Source organism: Hyalella azteca, unplaced genomic scaffold, assembly GCF_000764305.2.
Source record: "Hyalella azteca isolate HAZT.00-mixed unplaced genomic scaffold, Hazt_2.0.2 contig11372, whole genome shotgun sequence".
NCBI lineage: Eukaryota > Metazoa > Arthropoda > Malacostraca > Amphipoda > Hyalellidae > Hyalella > Hyalella azteca.
In genome coordinates, this window is record NW_025941371.1 from 27460 (window position 1) to 43110 (window position 15651).

General features: G+C 35.5%; 1 protein-coding gene across 4 annotated transcripts; it reads right to left on the reverse strand.

The window, feature by feature from the left end:
- Positions 1-85: 85 nt before the first annotated feature.
- Positions 86-15281, reverse strand: LOC108666175 (eukaryotic translation initiation factor 3 subunit E-B). Of its 4 annotated transcripts, XM_018152996.2 has the most exons (11): positions 15171-15281; positions 14905-15041; positions 8457-8624; positions 7822-7932; positions 6745-6867; positions 3450-3645; positions 2726-2862; positions 1607-1842; positions 687-789; positions 303-437; positions 86-158 (listed from the first exon to the last, which is right to left on the reverse strand). In XM_018152996.2, the coding sequence occupies exons 1-11, from the start codon at positions 15172-15174 to the stop codon at positions 138-140; spliced, it is 1371 nt and encodes a 456-aa protein (XP_018008485.1). In that variant the 5' UTR covers positions 15175-15281; the 3' UTR covers positions 86-137. The 4 variants fall into 4 exon arrangements, with proteins under 4 accessions (XP_018008485.1, XP_018008486.1, XP_047738764.1 ...); XM_018152997.2 differs by having other exon boundaries at positions 86-437; positions 15181-15280; XM_047882808.1 differs by having other exon boundaries at positions 86-437; positions 15177-15280.
- Positions 15282-15651: the final 370 nt, after the last annotated feature.

The window sequence follows — 15651 nt, forward strand, 5'->3', positions numbered from 1 at the left end:
AATATACAGCTGTCATCATTGAAATAAATTTGCGCATTGACAGCCTTATTTCATTTTCATTTAGTAGGAAATTGAAACAAAATCAGAGAAATGACCCCTTTTATTGGCAGTGCAACATAGAACACGGTCAGAAGTCATCAGTGCATGTCACTGTATGCCTGTGAAGAGAAAAGAATGAATCAGTAGGTCAATACGCGTGAATTGAGTTCGAAAATACATGTGTTGCTGTTGTAACTACAGAATATTCACTAGGGCGTAAACAATCAAACCAGACCGTTCTACCCTCCTACTTTGAATACCACCTCGTTAGAACGAGCGGTGTTGGCTTTCTTCTCGATATTCATGGCCAACATTTGCGTGCGGAAGCTCAGGTTCTTGGTCTTTTCAATCAGCTGCTGGTACGGCGAGATGGCTTGCGTCCCCATCACGACGTGACCCTAAAAATAATTTAAATATCAGCACATCAACTTTTTTAAAACACATCAATTTCGTACGAGGTTTAGCTCGTCCATTAAAACTAGTTAATGAACACGCTTGCCAAACTTATATAACCTAGGGATGGTGTCCCAATAAAAGATTTAGCCTTGGCAGCCTATATATGTAGGGAATTTGGCAGCCTTGTACAGCATAAATATTTGCATTTGCCTTAGTTCTCCACCAAAATTATAGGTACTCTATCAGCCAACCTGTTGGGAGTCTATCTTGGCGTCAAGCTTGGCCTGCCTGATGAGGTCGACAATCCAGCGTTCCGCATCCGGCGGTGTCATGTTCAGCTTCTCCGCCAACATGCTGAACAACAATGCAAGTGTTAGCGATAACAGAGCTATGCTGCTACAATAACCTAACCTAACCGAACGTATTTCAACCTAGAAAGAAGGCGAAGCATCTGAGTCCAGGAACTAGTTCCTGAAGTTAACAGTGATTGCTCAACATCGTTACAACAAAAGCAAATTATTCTCATTAGAGCTTGACTAACTTGTCCTCGTTCAACCCTACGCCTGTCGAACAATATTTGCAGCAGGACAATATGACACTATAATTTATAGAGCTGAGAGGGAACTATGAACGAAAAGGTAGCGATAGGAAAACTAGGAATGGAAGCACTAGGAAGATAGAAGTGCTGACAGTTGCAGCTAAGTTCAATAAATACGATGACATTTACAGTAATATCAAAGAATCAGACAGCAGTAGCATCACAATAGTACGATAGCAGTACAATTACAATAACATGGATGAGACATAGTCTTCAGAATGAGTTGGACGTGTAGAACCTTATCAAATAAATTATTTTGTAAGAAGAGCCAAAAAAACGAAGCAGTCAACCTAACTCCAACTTTGAACATTCAGGATAGAGCATAAGAGAGAGGTAACAACTTCCTCTTCCTGATCACAATAACGCGCAGTAAGCTCCAGTGGACAAGCGTTAGCCGAGACTATGATACATTAGCACAACATAAAATTTTCACAATGCAATAAGCACGAGGAGACCATGATATTATGTCGTCATTTATGTTTTAGAACTAGAGTGAAAATGAAACCAAATATCAACAGTAAATGAACTTTCAAGACACTATGCAATATCGAGAAAGACTTAATCCGAACTCACTTGATGCTGATGCATTGATGGATCCTGCAGAAGAGCTCGAAGATCATGAGGCGAGCATTGTCAATGAAGTCCTTCATGCAAGCCACCAAGAAGAAGTCGTTCTTTAGAACATCAGCACAAAGCTGCAGTTTTTCCTGAGCCGCATCAAAATCAAAGTCCACGTAGAGACTAGCCAGGAACTCAGTGATGGGGTCACTGTAGTTGTAGTTTTCTTGCTGGATCACTTTCACCAAATCCTGCCGCAAAAATTAAAATATTCAACGGCAAATGCCTTCAAGCAGCTTTATTGGAAATACTAACGGAATATAAGCTGCATCATTAAATTGTAAGGCCAAAATTATGCGAAGCGAATCAATAAATATAGACATGGCATGATGAATATAAAAGTAATTTAGCCTGGCAAACTGGAGAATACAATTTAGGCCACTCTTTGTTTCATCACACTCCATAAAAATTTTAAACAAATGAATACAATAAAGCGTGGCGTCAAAATTAGGCGAATTCCACAAGTTAAAATACATTTTCAAATTTATAAGATGTTTTGATAATTAGCCAATTAACAGTTGTAATGAAAGTTAGAAAGCGAATGAAGAGAAGCGATTACCTCGACATGTAACAGGAAATGACGATTGTTAACGATGATCATCACTAAGATGTGGGAACCAAATATAAAGTCAAGCTAATCAACTTGCAGGTGCCCAAATAATTAGCGAGTCTTATAAACTTGAAGTATATATGCCAATACAGTAGGTATTGAAATATATAAGAAGCTGTCTTCTTACGGTGCTATTTATTACGTAGGTAGCTAGTACCAACCAAGGTAATGCCTAACTAACTGGCTATAAAATATCTTGCTGTAAGCAAGGCCTTTATAAATCATTTACCAACCATCTGCCTCACTACCCACCACCTGCACCACTACCTACCACCTGCACCACTACCCACCACCTGCACCACTACCCACCACCTGCACCACTACCCACCACCTGCACCACTACCCACCATCCAGCAAATATAAGGCAATGTACTAAGGATATGGCAATGGACTAAGGATATGGCAATGTACTAAGGATAAGGCAATGGACTAAGGATAAGGCAATGGACTTGACCAAGTCTGACCCTGAGCGCCTGTCGGCGGCTGGACTTGTTGATGACGACGGCGGTGGCGAGGTAGCGCAGCACGTGCGGGCACATCGTCTGGATGGCGTTGAGGTACTGCGTCTGGTACAGCAACATCTCGATGATCAGCTCGCGTCCTGTCATGAGACAGTCATTAATTACAAGAATTCCAGTGCGACAGTCATTAATTGAAAGAATTCCTGTGCGACAGGCACTAATTACAAGAATTCATGTGCGACAGTCACTAATTACAAGAATTCATGTGCGACAGACACTAATTAAAAGAATCCCTGTGCGACAGTCACTAATTACAAGAATTCATGTGCGACAGACACTAATTAAAAGAATTCCTGTGCGACAGTCACTAATTACAAGAATCCCTGTGCGACAGTCACTAATTACAAGAATTCATGTGCGACAGGCACTAATTAAAAGAATTCCTGTGCGACAGGCACTAATTAAAAGAATTCCTGTGCGACAGTCATTAATTGAAAGAATTCCTGTTGCAGAGCTCAATTTTTCTGGAAATTATGAAACGTCTAATTTAACATATAATTAATGAACAATTTATCACGAAACGCAAAGCTTTGAGGATTTAGGGCGAAAAAAGTTCAGGAGCATTTTGAAAATCGAAATTGTCTTAAAGATGTTTCATTACAATCAAATTGCTGAGTTTTTGAGCATCTTGAAGTGTTTTTTTTCTGCAAGATAATAAAATCTTTACCTTTGGTATGGTTAAAGAAAACGAATAGAGACCAATGGATGAGCCAGGTGCGCTGCTGCAGCGCCTGCAGGGGCGTGCTGGTGGTCACCCCAGAGTCCAGCACCTCTTTTAGGCGGTTCAGGTCATCCAGGGCGTTCTCCCAGTCCTGGGTCAGGATTTCTGTGGCCAACTTGCCCCAAAGAGAGCTCAGGTAGTTCTGGAAAATAAATATTATAACGTTAAGATCTCAATAACAAGCCATTCAAAGCAAAACCTGCAATTATGATGTTCAAATTGAGGTCATAATCGTTCAGGTTAACAGCATGAAGTCACAAATTGAATAACTGAATTCTAACAACTAAATATACTCAATCACTGAATTCTTCGTAGACACAAATTAGCAAATAATTTCAACCATCAACCTCAAAAATTTTGTAATGCATCAAACTCAGTACTAGAAATTCATTGAAAAAATATACTCTCAGTAAACACTATATACTAATAAAGAAACATCAAAAGTTAATTTACACAGAATTCGATTAATGTCTACTCTGAGAAGTTTTCTAGGCTAAGGTCAAGGAGTTGCTGTAGCTGACGCCTTATATAAAATATAGTTGATGTCACAGCAGATCATAAGAACATCAGATCGTTAATGTCACAATACAAAAAGAAGAATTATCAACAAAGTGCATTTATTGGGCAACAGCTTTGCAGAACCTCAACAGATGGCGCCAAATCTCAGAAGAATAAGAATAGATGCAATGATGACTATCAGGCAGACTGCATACTTCACTAGAAATGTGGAGGACACCCAACTACTTTGACTGGAGTGCCGGTTTCAATTTCTCCGTGCAAATCTTGTGTTTTTCAGGCACTATCACCAACCTAGTGGATCAGCTAGTGGAATGGCATTTGTTGATGTAATTAATTGTGCATGGTAAGCTCAAGAATCTTATCACCAACTGGTACATCAGTCAATAGGAACTTGAACTAATACTCCTCTATCCACTAATAGAAGGAACAGTAGTTAACATTTGTGGGAGCAGGAAAATTGAAATATAATAACACAAGAATTTAACTGGCCAGGGATTATAATAGAATATTTTTAAGAGACAGCTGCTCTAATTAGTTGGTGCATTGGTACATTTACAAAATATTTTGTTTTGGACACTAAAATTTCCCTAACAATTACTTTGGTTGATCCACATAAATGTTATTTAACAAATAATGATTTGTCAGTTGATAATAGTTAATGCGTGACTGTCATCAGAGGTGGGCAGTAGCGCGCTACATGTAGCGGCCGCTACATTTTCAGTAGCGGTAGCGGCTCTACATTTAGGGCAATGTAGCGGTAGCGGTAACGCCCGCTACAAAAGAAAACGTGGAATTAATAGAAAACGGCAAATAAGGGGTACTCTAAAAAAGTTTATAACTTTTGCAAATCACATGCTACAATGTCGAGACACATATAATTCGATTTATAACAACATTATCTAGCGACTGTAGAGCCTCCGTTTTTCATTTTCCTCGTTTTTTTTCGCGTTCTTCACATTTTTTCACATTTTTACCCCCCACCTTCATCCCCCTCCCATATATAAGTCAAACCATGCACATATTAAAAAAAGGCGTCTAGAGTCGCTAGGTATTGTTTTTACAAATCGAAATGTATGTCTCTCATTGCCGTAGCTTGAAAACTTTTGGAGTTAGAATTTTTTTAAGATGGCGTTTTTCGGATTTTTAAATAGTTCAGGGGAGCCATATAAAGTAAAATTCATTGAAAACAGAAGAATATGCCCAAAAAGTCTTGATATTGTAGCCCAAGCTTTCCCATTGCCAATTATTTGCATTCAAGGTACCAGCACGCGTCTTTAGACCTATTTATGTTTAATTTAACGTGAATAATAGGCTATAAATGGGACTTTTTTTATATAAATATATAAATAATATTCATTTTACATAACTTTACAACTGCATTACGCAAAAACTATTGCATGAACATCCATGGTAGTAGCTTTGTTAAACGCGTCTTGTTTGTAGCTTTCAAACGAGTGCAAACACTTTGCAATTAACCTAAATAATGACATATAAATAACATTTATTTGTAAATAGTGATATAAAATGATCATTTTATAAAAGTTCACCACTGCATTACACAAAAAAGTATTGCATGTACATCTATGGTAGTAGCTTTGTTGAACGCGTCTCGTTTGTAGCTTTCAAACGAGTGCAAACACTTTGTAATTAACGAGAGTAATGATCTATATATATATATACAGATTTAATTCAAATAAATCTTTGTATATATTGTTAAAAAATGTTCATATATATATTTTTAAAATTGTCTTACGCAAAAATTATAGCACGCACAGACTTTGGGTAGCCGGTTAAGTTGTTACCAGTTACTATTTACAGGTATTTTTTCATGTTTCAGATTGCTTACAGTTATTTTTACACAGTTATTCTTTATGTTTTACCTTCCCTACATGGATGTCTAGTTTAATCTACCTATCTCAAAGATAATTCTCATACATATATATACAAATAAAAGACAGATTTTTTATGTGTATATGTGGATAATTTTTTAGATTGGTAGATTAAAGTAGACATCCATGTAGGGAAGAAAAAACATAAAAATAACTAACTTTTATTTACTGTATCTAACCCGTACTATAGTTCGGTTAGATTAATTGCAATAAAAATGCATTGATATGTTTTGAAAATGTTAAATTAAATGTTTTTGAGTAAATCCCAATAGCAGAACAATAAATATTTAGAGATTTCCAATAATTTTGGCCATTGTAGCGGCTAATGTAGCGCGCTACATTTTACTGTAGCGGTAGCGGTAGCGCCTGTTACAATCTAGTGGGTGTAGCGGTAGCGCCCGCTACATTTAGAGCATGTAGCGGTAGCGGTAGCGCCGCTACATTTCCAAGTAGCGCTGCCCAGCTCTGACTGTCATCATAGTTCTCTCAGGAAGGAATAACTTGACTGTTCTTCACGGTGCAGTAGTTAATCTATCATGACCATATACTGATGGCAAACTGACCAGGACATCATTATGTGCAGATAGTGTGTTTAAATTCCTCAAATCACGCAATAAAATGATAATGTACTATCTGCAAAATGATGGTACTAAGGGCACAATTTACATTCTGTAGATGACTTGATATTAACACTGTACGACACTATAAAATCAATTACTTTAGATTACTTTTTTTCTAATATTTATGACAGGAAAGAAGCACATAACGTCCAAATTAATTAACAATATTACCATAGAGTTGAATGAGGTGTTAGTAGCTAGAGGCAGTCTCACCTTGTCAGTAGGGGGGACGAGGCACCTGAAGAGGTACATGTAGTCAGCGGTGGCACTGTAGTTGCCGCATTCATACTGGAACTTTGCATACTTGAAGACAACATCCAGCATCTCAGGCTTGAACTAGTTAGCAAAGAAAAGCACAATTAGGTTTCATTGTCAAGTATTGACTGTTGATAATAATTAATCGTGACTTTCATCATAGTTCTCTCAAGGATAACATGACTGTTTTTCAAGGTTCAGTAGTTACTCTATCGTGAATTATAAAATTGTTGAAAACATATATAGGTATAGATAATAGCTTAACGGGAGTTGACTCAAATCAAGAGTTCAATCAAATTAACATAAAAATCAATTCATTTCATTTTTATGATGAAGTAAAAAAATTATTCTGTTTTGGTGTTGTAGAAATTCAATGAACATAAATGAGTCTGCTTTGATCAAATTAAAGGCATTTTTGGGGATTATTAGGCAACATAAGTATTTTACTATACTTTTTTTGATGCATCAAATTAAAGACATTGTCGATAAAAGAATTTTAATGAAGGAAAATTAGAAATTGCTGCATCATTATAAAACTTTTACATCACCTAGATTAAACTAAAAATTAAATTTGGGCTAAAATGCTGGAAACTTCAATCTTCAGTTGTGAAGTATTGGCAGTAAGAAACCTAATGGCTTGGCAAGTTTGCTTGAATTTCATCCATAACACGAGATTTGGAATCAAGAATGCCTCAAAACTCACAATTTCAAGCTGTTAACCTCTATGAAAAATTTAATAATAAAATGAGGATTTATAATCAAAACAAAGAAAATTTTGAAAAAAAAAAACATCATCAAGTGCAAATTTTCTTTGACAGTTGAATTGCAATGCAGCTCATACAACAATGAATAAGGCCATGACTTTACTGGTGGATATATTCGGCCCTGACAATATTTGTGGAAGTTTTTCACATGTTCCAATACAAAATTAGGTTCCATGCAGAAGAAAAGACTATTGCCAAGACAAGAGCACAAATTTTCTAACAGTATTAACAGTTATTAAAAAAAATAAAATTTACAAATAGCAACACTAACCTTGTGATTTTCCTGCAAATAATTCACAAGAGTTTTGTAGTCCCGTGATGATTGAACTTGCTTCTGAACTTCTGGATCAGCAAAAATGTCAAAAATTTGTGCAGATTCAGTCTGAAATTGAAAAAATTTCTGAGATGTGCTGAGCATCTAAGGTTCAAGGCATAACAATGAAATGTAAACTTGTAAATTTTTTTTACGTAGTTCCTCAAATACCATTTAGACTCCTTTAACACACCCTGTGAACTTGACATCATGAGTCAGGTGGAGGTTTTTGTCACCTGTGAGATTTTTTCAATGAATAAATTTCATCAATGTGGTATAGATACACATACAATGTAGTATTTTGCACTCGCAAGAAAGCTGGTAGCTTAAGGGTTAAAAGCCTAATCCATGAACAATCACCATTTTTTCAATTTAACCATTTTAAAAAATGTGAAGTCACATGGTGTTAACATAAAAATTTACTGAACACTTCTCTAAATAAAATCCAAGGTACCGTAGTTAAAAAATTTTAACTGCCAAAAAGGAACATCCACATCATAATCATAAATTTGTCATTATTATAACATACAAAGAAATGGTCTCCATCTTAATATATACCTACACAATGCTTGTCAAAGGGCAAGTCTACCAACCTGCAGTCTCTTCAACTCGGCCACAACACGAGACCTCTTTTCAGTGAGCTCAGTGCTTGGAGGTTGGTCAGGATACAGAGAAGCCTGGATGTCCATAGCAAAATCCACCATGTTTGTGTTGGATAGCAAATCCAACTTTGTGCGTTGCAAGTCAGTTTCATTGTAAATCTGCAAAATTAGAGCATAATTAAGATCTGAATTAGTATTAATGGTTAATATTCATCTAATAAACCTATATATTCATCAATCTAGTGAATTGAATTTAATGTCAAAAAATTATATATCTTGCACCAATATTATGCAAAAACAGTAAGAATATAATCAAGGTATGCTTTTTATAGAAAGACTTCTACAAACAAACATTTTACACATAAATAAATAAAGATAACAATTTTTCACCTCTAATATTCAATCAATAAATTACAATTTAAAAATCAAAGTTCAATTTATGATCCAATCCTTTCTTCCCAGTTATGCAATGCTTTCTAATTTGCCCCTGAAGAATAAATTTACAGGCCCAGGTAATATTCAACACAAGAAGAATCATGGATATGTGATTAGATTTCTCTAATATATTACTTTTTACCAGGCTTCTCAAACACACTACTCCAACAACAATGTAAAGATATTTATTTAGGAAGAATTGATAGCATGTTTCATTAATCTTTCAATCAGAAAACCTTTCTGTTAGCACAGCTGACACAATGCAAGCATAGAATATATCTATCTTTTGAGCATCCACCAGAGCTTTCCCACTAGATGAGTTAGGGTAAATGCGGTATATTCCGACATCGTGGGTAATTCCGACACCTCTAGTTTTTCCTTTATATTAAGCTTTGTTTTAGTTCCATGCATTCATTGATGGTTGAAATAGTGACGTCATACATTTGCGCGTCAAACTACTGCCAAAACACTAGGCCTGGGCCATCAAGTGAGAAAATGTTGAGATCCAAAGAGAGACGGTGCATGCCACCCAATGAGATCATCGAAAAATGTGTCAAAGTTGACAGTTGACCTTGTTCTACCAAATAGTGATAAACTGTTTGTGTAGAAAGAATATTATGGTTTGAGACTTTTAAATACGTCTGTGAATATATTAGGAATCCTTCAAGTATACTTGTATTTGCTGATATCAAGTGGTAAATAAATTAATAGATGATTAAGTTGAGAAACGCATTTAGACACATAAAAACTAATTCAAACACAACTTGAATTGGACACACACAGCTCGTTCCAAGCTGTGTGCAAAAATTAAAATTTTCTTAATTAAAAGCTCAATAACTGTTAATTAAAAGCCTAATTAAGTAGTGCTCAATATTCAATAGTGTTCTAATTCAAAGCCGTATCGTATTCCAATACAGCTCAAACAGTGATCGGAATTCAAACACGTGGATGTCGGAATTACGGATTAGTACAATTTGAAGCGTGGTCGGAATACGTCTCACCACGTGCCAAATATAGTCACACAGTGTCGGAATATAGGGATTTTGTAGGTTCGCATTCTAAAGGCTTTTAAATAAATAAGGCGACATTTTGTGACGTTTCATTGTTGCTGGCACGTAGTACGGTGTTTTGAGAGTCACGTAAAGCAAACAGAACTCGAGTAACGCATACGGTTATTTTTTATAGATTTTCATTTCTCGATGCGTCCTTAATGTGTCGGAATATACCGCGTTTACCCTACCTCTGATCTAATTGCTGACCAAAGAAGCACAATTAGCAGTGAGATTGCAAATTCCAACTTGGAATATTGGGCAGAATTTTCTTATAATTTTGAATAAAAATGATTGATTAAAGATTGATATTTGAAAACTGCAGGTGAAAATGGGGAATTTTTCTAATTATTTACTAAATAAATGAGGAAAGGGTCATGGGAATGGGTGTTGTAGCCGCAGCTCATTAATTTAGAGATTATGTAGTGCAAAATGCCCATATGGCAACACTTGCTAGAATAAGCAATTTACGGAGACGTATCTCCGCCGGCCACTTTTACTCTGTCCGCAACCAGGGTCGCTTTACCTGTTCAGTGTTCCTAGTTTGTAAGCTTTTTGTGTATTTTCTGGTGTATTTTTTGAGATTCTCTTATATTTGTCATAACCGTGCCAAAGTTTGTATTATGTATTTTATAGGTATTTAGGGTTAACGTGGTATATTCCGACATCGTGGGTAATTCCGTCACCTCTCTAGTTTTTCCTTTATATTAAGCTTTGTTTTAGTTCCATGCGTTCGTTGATGGTTGAAATGGTGACGTCATACATTTGCGCGTCAAACAACTGCCAAAACACTAGGTCTTGGCCATCTAGCAGGAAAATATTGAGATCCAAAGAGAGACAATGCACGCTACCCAGTGAGATCATCGAAAAATGTGTCAAATCTGACAGTTGACCTTGCTCTACCAAAAAGTGAATAACTGTTTGTATAGGAAGAATATTATGGTTTGAGACTTTTAAATACGTCTGTGAATATATTAGGAATCCTTTAAGTATACTTGTAGTCGCTGATTTCAAGTGGTAAATAAATTAATAGATGATTAAGTTGAGAAATGGATTTAGACACATGAAAACTAATTCCGTCACAACTTGAATTGGACACACACAGATCGTTCCAAGCTGAGTACAAAAATTAAAATTTGCTTAATTAAAAGCTTAATATTTGTTAATTAAAAGCGTAATTAAGTAGTGTTCAATATTCATTAGTGTTCTAATTCAAAGCCGTGTTGTATTCCAATACAGCTCACACAGCAAACAGAATTCAAACACGTGGATGACAGCATTACGTATCAGTAGAATTTGAAGCGCGGACGGAGTACCCCTCTCCACGTACCGAATATTGCCACACACAGCGTCAGAATATAGGGATTTGGTAGGTTTGCATTCTAAGGCTTTTAAATAAATATGGCAACATTTTGTGACATTTCATTGTTGCTGGCGCGTAGTACGGTGTTTTGCAAGTCACATAAAGCAAACAGAACTTGAGTAATGCATACGGTTATTTTTTTATAGTTTTTCATTTCTCGATGCGTCCTCAATGTGTCGGAATATACCGCGTTTACCCTAGTGCAAAATGAATGACCATATGGCAACACTTGCTAGAATAAGCAATTTACGGAGACATATCTCCGCCAGCCACTTTTACTCTGTCCGCAACCAGGGTCGCTTTACCTGTTCAGTGTTCCTGGTTTGCAAGCTTTTTGTGTATTTTCTGGTGTATTTTTTGACATTCTCTTATATTTGTCATAACCATGCCAAAGTTTGTATTATGTATTTTATAGGTAGGCCTATTTAGTCTGGCAGAGTTGGAATCTTGTTCCCAAAAACACTAGCTAGCCTATTTCCAAGTGTATTGAAAATTTATCACTTTATGATAAATTTATGAGTTTGTCCCTACTCCCTAGGAAGGGTAGGGTAAACGCGGTATATTCCGACACATTAAGGACGCATCGAGAAATGAAAAACTATAAAAAAACGTATGCATTACGTAAGTTTTGTTGCCTAAGGGCAGCTTGCACTCAACAATTAAAATTATAAAAAGTACTAGTTCGTTAAAGATTTGTCTCTTAATGTGACAGCAAAGAACTTTTCCTTGATGCACACAATAAACACGCAATTCATCGGAGCAAGACTACATAGAACAACGAAAGTAAGCTCCCAGCATGCAACTGACAGAAACGAATGACGATCGCGGATGCGGCAGCACAAGGCATAACGTTCATATGCTCAATGCAAGAGAATGATTAATTATGATATTTTTGATAGAGGTTTGAAATATTTTCGGAAGCCTAAAACGTGAACAAATTATTTCGTTACTCTGACATGGTTGATTTCAAAATAAATATTTTAATGCAAATTCATGAGAAGCAATTAAAATATATTGAATGATGTTCATTTATATCTATAGGTGGAAGTAAATAATTACGAATCAATTTATTATCCTTTAAATAAGAATCTTTGCATTGAAACGTCTTTATGATGTGTCTACCACAATATTTGTACAATAGTATGGGTATCAAGAGTCAACGCCATTAACCAATCATTAAATGGCCGCAAATATGTAGCATCGTTCGACCTATTAGGCTATTACGGTCAATAGAACCTAAATGAACTCTGTTTATCAAAAGGACAAAAAGCTTATATCAAGCTTATGTGGTAGTAACGGAGTCCAACTAATTATTCGTATACTTAGTGCAAGAGAATGAATAATTATGTAGTTTATGATCAAACGAATGAAAACTTCTGATCAAACGAACGAAAACTTCTGATCAAACGAACGAAAACTTCTGATCAAACGAACGAAAACTTCTGATCAAACGAACGAAAACTTCTGATCAAACGAACAAAAACTTCTGATCAAACGAACAAAAACAAACTTTTTGAAGATAATTCTGAAATCATAACGTCTATTGAATTCTAATACGGATCATTAATTTTAGCATCGTATTTCCAAAAATCAAGTATTGCATTTCTTTTAATTGAAAAACATTCTTTTACATCAAAAACGAATTTTTGCTTACAGCTTCTATGATGATTGACGAATGACGAATTTGACGGTCTCACTCGTATAGCTAAAAATTTCAAATTGAACAATTTTGTCATTATCGAAGACCTCATTGATTGCAGAACTTTAGTTTTTGCAAGTGTATTCAAGAAAAGTTTCTGAAATAGTAGGAACATTTCCATTATCATTCTGAAATAGAAGCGTCATTTCCGTTCTTACATATAAACAGGATTAATAAAATACTTATCAAATCCATCCATTGTCACTCAATTTGTGATGTATAAATGACAATTTTACTTTGATTCCTATGATGCTCATTTTTACCGGTTGAAGCTGTAGAATTAAATTAAATTAAAAAATTAATTAAAATTTACTAAATCAAATTTTATTATTTAATACACTAGATGGTACAAGCTGTAGAATTAAATTCTATTAGAAAAATGTTGAATTAAAAATCTGATTATATTTTTTAAATTAAAAATTAATTTTTATTAAATTAATTTGTATTATTGATGCACTATACGGTACGTGCTCTATGTTTTATATAATGAAATAGTTTCCCATGTTAAACGACGAAAATTTTCTAAAAGACACAAAACGTTCGAAAACGCGGGATGGCAGACGAAATCATTTAGAATCTGAGGTGAAGTTAATTATAGGTATAGACAATATTGACAAAATAGACAAAAAACATGAAAAAATGTATGTCTGGATGCGTATTAATTGATATTTATAATTTGAAACAAATTTCCATCATTTAAATGTCAGTATGGAATGTGGATCAAGTCTAATTATTGTGAAATCGAACTTCACAAGACCAAAAAAAGGTGTCTGACCCCGTCTTGTCTAATGTCAACAGTCAACACAATGTTGCCATACGCCGTGAAAGTTTAGCAGTTTATCCCATCATTTCGTGTGGATTCGAGAACTTTGTGGGTATGGATGAAATCGTGAGAACTTTCTGCGAAAGATGACGTAATTTTTATTTTATTTTGGAACATATTCATTACAAAAAATTTCTCGATACGCATACACGACTAGTGTTTGCATTTGGGAAGAGTCGCCGACTTTTTATCGGTTTTTGAACCACACGCAAGCAAGATAAAGGAAGCGCGGCTGTCCGGGTGTCCGCAGTTTTTGATCTGACGAGCTCAGTGTAATGAGTATCAATTGTCACTTTGGTGGAAGGTGTAAGGTGGTAAGTTTTCGATACATTTTATTATGTTAACATGATAATATATTACCTATACAGAATTCCATACTGTCATGTCAAAGCGGTCAGACTTGACCGCTTTGACATGACCGCAACTATGCGTGATCTTCAACAAACGTTTTGTTTATTTGTTTACATTACGATGTTTATGTTTTTCTGCAAGATATTTTTGGCGGAAACGGTAAAGCAATGCGGATTGCGGAAGTTGAAAATTTTATGAAATGACATGTTTGCGAAGTGCAAACCGCGATTTTTTAATCAAACAAAAATTTATGACATTCGAGCCGCAAGATTTCATACCTACTGAAATTATATGATATTAGAGCCGCGATATTTCAGACAAAAATAGGACTTTCAATATTTTCCCACTAGATGGCCAAGACCTAGTGTTTTGGCAGTAGTTCGACCGTCGACGCGCAAATGTATGACGTCACCATTTCAACCATCAATATCGCATGGAACTAAAACAAAGCTTAGTATAAAGGAAAAACTAGAGAGGTGACGGAATTACCCACGATGTCGGAATATACCGTGTTTACCCTATGTCCCTATAGTAGGAAACTTCCTATCTTAGTCAGTACCTAGTCAGTGGTCACCACTCACTGACTCAGGAGTCAGGACTCACCAGACACCATTCAAAGTCTAAAATTATATTACCTTACTTTAAAATTATAATAACATAAGAAAAAAAACTATACAAGATTGTTCTGATTACTCAATAGATTCTAAAGTAAAACTTACCCCCCTTACGGACAAGAATTCCATCAAGGGAAATACCAAATGACGATCCAAGTATGGAGTAAGTTTATTTGTAAGATCATACTGCGCCATGTTTGAATTCGTTCGGATGCAATGTTCACTCCTCAAATCAGAAGTACCTAGGTAAAATAAAAGCAGATAGGCTAGGTACAACAAAAAGCATTCAAACACGACGAAAATTTACATAGTTACACATATATAATCAAAATATAATACATGTAACTAAGCATTTAGTAAGCAATACTAACACATACGCACCACCGGGCACCGGCAGCCACAATATACTGATATTGTAAAATGTAAGCTCTAACAATGTTTGTCAGAGACACACGCGGCGCACTTAATCTTCGATGTCAACAGTTTGTAATTTGGATTTGGGACGTGGTGACTCAGAGAGAAAAAGACTTCAGAGTCGGGCCACAGTCGGTCACAGTCAGGCGGTATAACTTTACTTAATCTTCCTCATTCGACAAGAGAGCAAACTACACGTATTACTATCACGTTAAATCAGTTATACAGTGCTTTATTTACTTCAATCATTTCTACAAAAGTATTTAGAAACAAAATTCTATAAAAAATTCACACATATATAAAAATTGTCAAATGAAATATATAACCACCTACTATCAACCAAATCGACATTTCACAAATCATGTTTATTCGAAAGATCAATGTTACACTAACGTGGATAATTTTCCAAGACAGTTTTGCGTTATATTTTCTCATTAA